Below are 9438 nucleotides of genomic sequence, written 5' to 3' on the forward strand. Positions count from 1 at the left end.
GCATGAATCCCCTGGCTCTACCTCTCTGTCTACGTATATGTATAGCTCCTGTTCATCTCATCTTGCCACTGATATGATGTGATCAGTAAGTAGTATAGCCTAGGCAGCGCGTGACAATGATGCCCGGCTCGTGATCGATCGACTTGCCGTGTAATTGCCGTGCACGCACCTCGGACGACGACATGCGTGGCAGCCTTTCCATCGCATGGCATGCATGGTGTATAACGACGGTCACCACGACAATTAGCTAGGTTGGCGCTTGGCATGCAGCACGTAAGAGAGATCGACCCATGATTGCTCGTTTCCTTATTTTTACAATTATATTATTATGCTTGGGAGTGAGACAACCGTGTTTGTTCATCGATCTTTTTGAAAGATAAAATTTGCACAAGAAGTCTGGTTCATCGATCTATCACAAGAAAAAAAGTAGCATATATGTAGTGTGTTCTGTGACAGAGATCATAACTTTTTTGAGGACCTAACATCCTGTTCGTCGGACAAAAAAAATAACCTAACATCCTACTACTGTTCGAATCGAAACTATGTATCTAGGCATGATGCATATCTAGGTGTATAGCAGGAGTTATGTATCTAGAAAAGCTTAAATGACCTACAATTTGGCATGGAGAGAGTATAAACTACCAAATGCATGCCTAAAGTACATATGAGGTTCTGCAACATGCTTGTTTGCTAACTGAGATGGTTAATATTAATGTTACAGTATGTGTTGGCCTATTTGACACGATATATGAACTTCAATGTATGCATGCAAGAAACAAAATTCTGCTCCCTTTCCCATTTTTTATGTATATGGTATGGAAATTGGGAAGGGAAGTGTTAAATGATGCATACTGTGGGTTCTTCTCCTGCATGTGACACCCGAATTTTCTATCTTCCTCCTTAATGCATATTTTCAAATACCCATATATCCCATCTACGAGATATAGCTTCTTCCATGCTGCAAGACCTTTATTTTTGTTTCAAATTTGTCGGTACTGTTTTTTCCAACAATTTCTTTATATAATATAAGTGGCCAACATTGATAGTATATTTGATTCACTAGCTAAAAATCAAAACCGTAGGTAATGAGTTTATGGGGGATTACGTTGTTGGCAAAAACCATATTGGCCACTTAGGAAAAAAAGATACTAAATGGTGTTGATCACTATAGGCCACTTAAAAACTATAGAGACAGATGTAAACTCTAGATTTAATCATTTTGGAGTTAGATTCATGATTTTATATATGGATTTGGGGATAGCTAGAGAGGGAGAGTGTTTGGTGAGATCGATGGCAAGGCGGCAAGAAATTGTCGCCAGGGAAGGCTGGCAACTCGATCACTCCAAGTAGTCAGCAACAAGGCAGCAGATTCGGTGTTGGGGAACACTGGACTACTGGAGATATATAGGTGGGGGGCGGCGGCGAAGAGAGGATGAGAGGTGGTGAAGCTTACCGGCAAGCATGAAAATTGAAGGTGGAAAATGATCCCAAATCCCATAACCATTGGATCTAAATCCAATGATGCAAAATTCAGGTGAGGGAGGAGGCAAATAAAATGCCCCGATGCCTTGTATATGCCTAGTGATGAGTTTCATTTCCAATAACAAGCTTTGGTTGATTTTACGATCCTTACCACCAAATTATGCTAAAATTTGGTACCTACTACCTCCCCAATGGCCGTAAAAGGCTTCTACTCCTTTTGACCATTAAATTGATTATATGGAAACTAGCGGTAAACTGTGCAAACAGACGATTAAAAGCAAAAAAAAACACATGAACACAGATTTAAATGGCCAACTAGGAGTAACCATGAACCAGTTTTTTGACAACATAAATTAACCGAGGCACTCCAGTAGATAAGCAAAAGCTCTCAGAGTCTCTACCATGCATGAATGCATCCTACGACAGTAGTCTAGACCTGTCAGGTTCAGGACGATCACAAGTTCAGAAAAGCAAAACCCAGCGAGCTAGTCACATGCATGCCGAAGCCACCCCAGGCGTCTCGGACTCGCCGCAGGGCAGCGCACACGCGCTGACGGTCTCGAGCTGCGCGACGGGAGCGAGCTGGTCACCCTGGCTGCCAGACGATCTCGATCTGTGGTCGACGCCCACTCGATGGCCCGCCGCGTGCGCCGATCGGAGCAGCAGCATCCGGCACGGCACGGCGGCATCATCATGCGAGACGAGACCTGTGGTCTCACTTGGGCGCCGCGTGGCCGCCGCCCTTGCCCTTGTGCTTGGCGGCGGCGAGCGCCAGCATGGACCCGGCGAGCTGGTTGACGGCGGCGGCGAGCCCGGCCACGCACTGCTCGCCGGCCTCGCGGCGCGCCTGCCGCGCGCGGCCACGCCGCTCCTCCACCGCCATCACCTCCCGGTGCCGCCGCTCCTCCGCGGCCTCCCGGCTCTCCAGCGCCTCCGACAGGATCGCCGCGCACCGCCCGATCGCGCCGCTCAGGACCTCGTCGCCGTCGTCGTCATCGGAGCACTCGGAGTCGGAGCTCTCGTCGCCGCCGCCGTGATCGTCGTCGTCCTCGCGGTGGCGGTGCCCTTGTTCTTGGCGGTAATGGCCGTGCGTTCCGGGCGCTGGCGGCGTGCTGCTCCCTGTCCCTGGCCGCAGCTCGTCCAGCGACGGCCGCCTCCTCTTCCTCTCCGGCGACTCGGGGTTGAAATGCGCTGCGCCGTGCCCGTGATGCCGCGTCTCTTGTTCTTGATTACATTGACAAAGAAACCAGTCACGCACGTCACCGTACATCGAGCACAAAAATGGCGCCCAAGAACTCGGAGAAAGATCAGACGCGTCGGAGACGTAGCGTACCTAGAGGTAGAGGTCGTGGCAGGACTTGAGCCAGCGGGGAGGCCTGCATGGGGACATCGAGGAGGCTAGAGGACGCCCCCAAGAACCCGCCGCCTGCGCCGCTGCTGCCACCACCGCCGCTGCCGCCCGTGCTCATCCTCCTCTCGATGACCTCGCCCATGGCGTCGTATATCTCCCGGAGGAGGTTGCTAGGGAGGCCCTTCTCCTTCCTCTCCGCCCTGCCCATCGCCCAGTAGCTGGGCGCTCTGCCGGCGCCACCGCCACCGCCACCGCCGGCTGCCTCGTAGGCGCGCACCTTCTTGTAATCCCGCATGAGGTTGTCCCAGCGGTCGTTGCACTGGTTGTGGCTGCGCCGGCACCCGGCGCGCCAGCAGTAGTCCTCGACCCAGCGCCACCGCGCCAGGCCCTGGTCCCCCGGGTGCCGCTCCCCGTGCACCTTCCGCTTCGCCTCGATCAGCAGCATCGTCTCCGGTACCGTCCAGTTCCCCCTCCGGTAGTCCCTCGCCACCGTCAGGGCGCCGGCGCCGGCCATGACGACGCTCCTGGACTGCTCGTCTCCAGCTTGGCCGAGCAGGTTGGCACGGGAGCCGCCTTCCATGGCTGCCGCGGTCTGCTACTCTGCTGGTGGTGTTAAGCTCTGCGGTGGTGAGATCGATCGAGTAGCTATTTGTAGTGGGAAGGGTGAGATCAGTGTGTTATTTGATGGTGATGGCATGCTGAGATCTCACAAGAGAGGAGAGGAGGGGAGCCCCCATGAGCTCCTAGGTAGATATGGTGGCATTGCTCTTAGCTCCAAGCGAGGTGGGTGCCTACTGCCTAGTGATGCCATTGTTGGCGGAAGATATATGATGACTGATGAGGATTGCATTGGATGGATCTTGCATGCATGAGGTGATGAGGGGAAGTGAAGTACCACCAATAACTACTTCATGCTTGTATCAGATTGTAGAATCACATGACATATTGGGATAGCAAGGGGGGAAAGGTGGCATCTATTTGGCTCCATGCACTGCCTTTTCATCCCCTCTCTCTCTCCCCTCCCTTTATGTGGGCTTTTTTGACCTGGATTGTGTGGGGTTCTATTGAGTTTGACTACCTTTTCCTTACTCCTTGGCTTTGCTGGGTGCCGGCTCTATCTGATCATCAGCAAATGCATAGTGAGAGGAGTTTAAGGTTAAAAAGACATGAAGCTTTTATTTGCTTATTAGGGTTTCATGCATGGGAATGTTTTTGTTCTCCAAGCTTAATGGAGACTCAGTTATGCTAGCACTGTGGCTCCGTGATTCTCCCGTTAAAAAGCTCACTTTTTGGGAAGTGGACAGAACCACTGCAATCATTTGCTGAGGCCTGCAGAAAGTCCAATCTCATACATGTAGGAGAGAGTGATCAGACACCATGTTAGAGCATAATAGCCATCTTATTTAGGTAATGTGAGGGGATGTGCAGGTGACTAAAATTAACACTGGTCTTGGGGAGCAATTGTACGACCGATAACAGAGGCATCACATGGAGATGGCTGGTGTGGTGGCAGGGGAAAAAGGCTGGAGAAGAGAAAAGAAGGCTGGGGTGTAGATTGATTGCAGCTACCTAGCTCAAGGCTTTTAGGCGCATGTGATCTTTCAAGGAGAAAGGTATGTGCGTCGACTGACACGACAAAGGTCACCATTCACCACTGCCCTGCTCCCTCCGTGCAAGGACTTACATTGTTGGAAGGGAAGTGCCAGCGCCCGAACGTCCGATAATTTTATTTTATCGGACGCTCCGTCGCAACATTGAAAAATAACTATCGAAACATCAAAAATCAACACTTGCAACATCGAGGATTGCAACACCTTTACATGCATGAAACATCCCGAATTGCTTCGTGCAACATTCAAAACAGACACATTGCAACAACAAAAAAAATATCTCTTACAACATTGCAACAACGAAAGAAGAAGAGACGAAACAAAGAAAACAACTATATGCAACATCATGAACAAGTTGGTGCAACACCCGATTGCTGGCAAGTCAGACTGTTGCAAAACAGATGAAACATCAAAAGCCACCGTTGCAACATCCAAAAACAACTATTGCAACACCATGAGGTACCTATTGCAACACTCAGATCCACGACAACCAACCTGCCGTCGAAGGTCGTCCACCATGGCCGCCGCCCGATCCTTCCCCGCTCGGATCTCGCCGGGGTCGGGGAGAGGGCCACCGGATCCGGTGCAAAACAGATGAAACATCAAAAGCCACCGTTGCAACATCCAAAAATAACTATTGCAACACCATGAGGTACCTATTGCAACGCTCAGATCCATGACAACCAGCCTGCCACCGAAGGTCGTCCACCATGGCCGCCGCCCGATCCTTCCCCGCTCGGATCTCGCCGGGGTCGGGGAGAGGGCCACCGGATCCGGGGTGTTGGGTGCTCCCGGTTGGTTGAGGACGCCGGAGTGAGGGGAGGGGCGCCGCCAGGGTGGGGGATGAGGTTCCCGGAGTGGAGGAGCGCGCCACCACCAGGGTGGACGAGGAGGACGCCGTGGTGGGGGAGCGCGCCGCCGTTGGGGTGGGGGACGAGGCCACCGGGGTGCGGAACGAGCCTACCAGGATGGATGAGGAATATGTCGGGATGGAAGGTTGAAGAAGAAAGGGGATGTGGAAGAAAAAAACGGTAGAAACAGATAAGAACAGAGCGGTGGGAGCGTCCGTCCGTCCGGACGGCCTGACGGTAGCGTTTCCATTGTTTGAATGGATGCTCTTCATCAAGTTGCTGGAGGTTTAATCTGCTGGATTCTGATGAACTTGTGTTGGATCTTTTGCTCTCAGGACTTAATTACTCAAACTTTGATATATCTTGCAGACCGTAAAGATTTGAAACGAACCCCGGGCAGGAGAGTCGTAGATTGTAACGATACCTTGACTGCTTGACTGCTGTGTAAATCTTATAATCGGACTTTGAAATGGTAAAAAAGGAAAACAGTACATCATCACTCGAGCTTCATATGGTTTGTGGTTCATACCAAATGAAAGTCCAAACGAGTGCTACACAATTAATGGTAGCTCAATCAACGTGCTAACTACTAAATCGAAGCCTCAAAACAACAAGGATTATCAGTGTGTGCTCAAGGACCACAAGGGTCGTTAGGGGCAATGGATAGAGACCAACAACAGCGAGGATGATAGGCAAGAGGAGTTCCTGAGATAGATGATTGTACAGGCGGGGCACGGAGGTGCACACAAGGAAGTGAAGCCATGCATTGTCCATCAATCTACTTACTCCATCCATTCTCAAATTTACGACGTTTAGGACTTAGGTCAAGCAAATTAATTTATTTTTAACTAAATAACTTGTCCTAATGTCATATATTTATGGACATAGATAGTTACAATGATTAGGAATATGATGGGCAAGCGTTGACGCTAAAAAACCATATGTAAGAGGTGGGTGGAAAGGTGAGGGTGGTAGCAATATGCCAATACCAACAAACGACAACTTCTAGATGGAGTACAATGTTATCTTTCTGTATTTTTGCTTACAAATTGTCTTGAGATCTACAAGTCATTTGTTGGTAATGCTTCTAATATTGGGTGCTTCAACCCCGTCCACCGTGACTTTTCCATCAAGATCTGGAACAAAATTACTACTTCCCCATTCCAAAAATGTAAGGCGTTTTAGTTTATTCTAAGTCAAATTTTTCTAACTTTATAGAGAAACGTAGAACATCAAATTTCTTCTATTAAATCCACTATGAAATATGTTATATTTATTTGATAGCGTAGATGCTAATATAATTTTCTATACAGTTGGTGCAATTTTAGAAAACTTTGAGTTAGGATAAAACTAAAACATATTACATCTTAGAACGGATGGAGGAAGTGAGTAGTGATAAGACAATTAGGAATTTAGGGCTTTTTAATTTCATTGAATTAAGTTGTCCTTTCTTCTTTGCATGATGGGGTCATACGCACATGTAGATTAGCGGCACATTTGTAGATCCTAAAAAATAACAATCTATTTGGGTGTGGGAGGGGGATGCCAAACCCCTCAGATAATCAGTTTGACCTACTGCACATGATAATAAAAAAAATGCAAATACAAAGTGCACAATTTAGAAATGCTCGATTCCACATTTTAAGACATGTAACGGTGCGCTTGTGTACTCGTCATCTTATATCCTCACAAAATTCAGACCGAAGTCTTGTCCATAAAAAAAAAGACAATTCTGATTATGTACAGAATTGTAATTTTTTTTGGGATGGAGTGAGTGAGAATGCAAAAACAATTTTTTTCAGTTTTCCCCTTGATTTTCAGGGATGCAACAAACTAAACAACCACCACGGATGAAGACAAATCACCCAAACAAGCCCCACTAGCCAAGCAACAGGAGGTCGTCAGTCACTGACACCCGAGCACCGTCAGCGGGCCCACGCTACATGACCAGACAGCTCGCGCCTCGCGGGTAGTGCCCGCCAGCGTAGCACAAGCATTTCCGGCAGCGCGAGGTTTCCTTCCTGTTCCTCCCAGGCTCCCATCGATCTGCACGCCCTCCCCACCGGCCGGTCGCGCGCCTCCGCCTACCCCCTGCCCGTCGCCGTCCGCCGCTCCCCGCCCCCCAAAACCCTACTACCCCTGCCGCCTCCGCCGCTCCCCGCCCCGTGCCATGGCCACCAACGGCAGCTCCCCGGTACGCGCGCCGCGGCCCAGCACCGCTGATTCTGTTTTTTTCCCCCCCTTGTTCCCCTCTCCCTAAGATGGTGGCGTTTTGGTTGATATTTTGTTTTGGGCGTTGGGGATTTTGCAGAGGGTTCGGGACACGGAGAGCAGCCTGGAGAAGGTGAAGCGCCAGCTGTCGTCGGGGTCTGGGAGGTACCTGCTGCAGGGGCCCCTGCTCAAGCGATCTGAGACGGTATGGTGATTCCTGGCCTAGACGTTCACGGGGTGATGGCTCGTGCGGGATTAATTAGGCGTGTGGAGTGGAGATTCGAATTGTGCGCTAGATTTTGTTAACCGTAGGGTTTATGCCTGGAAGGGTTCGGCTTTGGCGCTGAATTTGGTGTTAGTATTGGACTATCGGTTAATTGTGTAGTAGTAATTGAAGCGTGGCAGCGGAAACTTTTTGGATGGGATTAGATAGTGTGTTTCTGTACATTGTCTTAGTATATCATGATCGGTGACTTAGTTTTACGAAAATCACCAGGTTATAATTGGGAACAGTGCATTGAATTGTGTTTTGCTCACAATTTGGTATTATAATATTGGGTTTTAGCAGGGAGAGAAGAGGAAACCTTTATTGTCCTAAGAATAGTAGAAGTGTAGAACTTATTGAAATTCTTGCCGTTGATATTGCGGATGTATCCTTAGATTGTGAGGGTGGCAGTGTGAATGGTTGCGCTGGCCACACATTGAAGAGTAACTCTGTTGGTGTTCCTTGACTCGCTACGGTCCTAGATAGTATTATTTGATTGTTTATTACCTGGGACCAACTGTTTCCATATGCACAACTGTCATAGTAAACATAGTTTTACTCTTTTCCTGATTAGGTTTCTACTTGCGAGCGTTATGCAACAGTTTCATCTTCCAAACTCTTATGATCTTCTTTCAAACAGCTGCGGAAATGGAATGAACGATGGGTCATATTGGACCCCACATCTGGAAAGATGGAATACAAGTATGGAACCTTCCTGTTTCATAACCCAAAATGCCAAGTAAATTACAGCTATCACCTTAGCATTCGCTGATGTTTTGGTGCAGACTCCGGAGGAATGAAACTGCCATTAAGGGGGCTATTCTGTTTGATGCCTCAAGCACCATTACTTTATCTCCTGTGAACTTTCAGTAAGACTATCTCATGAACATAGCTTTTTCTTAATACGTTGTACCTAAATTTTTGAGTTATAACCTACAATTATTCTCATTTTTTTTCAGAGGGATGCCAAAGTATGATGGTTGCTGCTTCTGTATCCTATTTTTCGTATATTTTGATGCCAAAGAGATTTTTTAGAAAAAGCATGTCTTAAATAGTAATAAGTAAAAGTATCTTTGCTGCTTTTAGTATTCCTTTACTGTATTTAGACATCGGAACTCCTCAAAAGAAGGATTACTTTCTTTGCGCTGAAACTCCTAGTGCTGCGAAAGCTTGGGTATCTACATTAAAGTAAGCTTTCTGATCCCTGACCAGTCAATACATGCTCAATACGGTTTGTTTCACACTTTTATCAGGCAAAGTACCTAGCAAAACTTTATCTCAGTGCAAAATGCAAACTCCAATGTGATAATTGGATGATAACAGTGTCCCAGTGGAAACCACTGCTTCTAATTTCCCATGATGCAGACCTTAAGGATGTGATCCACTTCCTGGTGGAGGTTCAACATAAAATTTGTGTGTGTGTGTATGGGGGGGGGGGGGGGGGGGTCAGATCGGGGCAATCGTAAGGGACAACGTGCCCATCAACATTAGGGAATGGTGTTTCAAACCGGGATAAAAAGGCTTCTCAGGGTCTTTTTTTCCCACTAGCCCTTTGAAACCGGGGATAAAAGGTCCCGGGTTAGTAACCCCCCCCCCCATTGACTGACTTTTAATATCGGTTGGTGAACCTTTTATTCCCGGGCAACTTTTAAACCGGAAAAAAGGGGA

General features: G+C 48.3%; 2 protein-coding genes across 2 annotated transcripts in view; one reads left to right on the forward strand and one right to left on the reverse strand.

Moving 5' to 3' along the window:
* Positions 1-1784: 1784 nt before the first annotated feature.
* LOC101769216 lies at positions 1785-3810 on the reverse strand. The gene is made up of 2 exons (XM_022823312.1): positions 2816-3810; positions 1785-2706 (listed from the first exon to the last, which is right to left on the reverse strand). The coding sequence occupies exons 1-2, from the start codon at positions 3411-3413 to the stop codon at positions 2198-2200; spliced, it is 1107 nt and encodes a 368-aa protein (XP_022679047.1). The 5' UTR covers positions 3414-3810; the 3' UTR covers positions 1785-2197.
* Positions 3811-7287: 3477 nt separating this feature from the next.
* LOC101779716 (differentially expressed in FDCP 6 homolog) overlaps positions 7288-9438 on the forward strand; it is a 4701-nt gene continuing 2550 nt past the window's right edge. Inside the window, exons 1-6 of the mRNA XM_004982169.4 lie at positions 7288-7488; positions 7606-7710; positions 8411-8472; positions 8556-8639; positions 8730-8761; positions 8877-8958. Of these exons, the coding sequence (XP_004982226.1) occupies positions 7465-7488; positions 7606-7710; positions 8411-8472; positions 8556-8639; positions 8730-8761; positions 8877-8958 (389 nt within the window). The 5' untranslated portion in view covers positions 7288-7464. The remainder of the gene's footprint in view (positions 7489-7605; positions 7711-8410; positions 8473-8555; positions 8640-8729; positions 8762-8876; positions 8959-9438) is intronic.

The sequence above is a fragment of the Setaria italica genome, chromosome IX (genome assembly GCF_000263155.2).
Source record: "Setaria italica strain Yugu1 chromosome IX, Setaria_italica_v2.0, whole genome shotgun sequence".
In the NCBI taxonomy this organism is placed as follows: Eukaryota; Viridiplantae; Streptophyta; class Magnoliopsida; order Poales; family Poaceae; genus Setaria; species Setaria italica.

Coding starts and splice junctions, on each gene's coding strand:
- LOC101769216 (XM_022823312.1), bottom strand. CDS start 3,413: ATGGAAGGCGGCTCCCGTGCCAACCTGCTCGGCCAAGCTGGAGACGAG. Junction 2,707..2,815: donor GCCACGACCTCTACCTCTAG/GTACGCTACGTC, acceptor AATGTAATCAAG/AACAAGAGACGCGGCATCAC.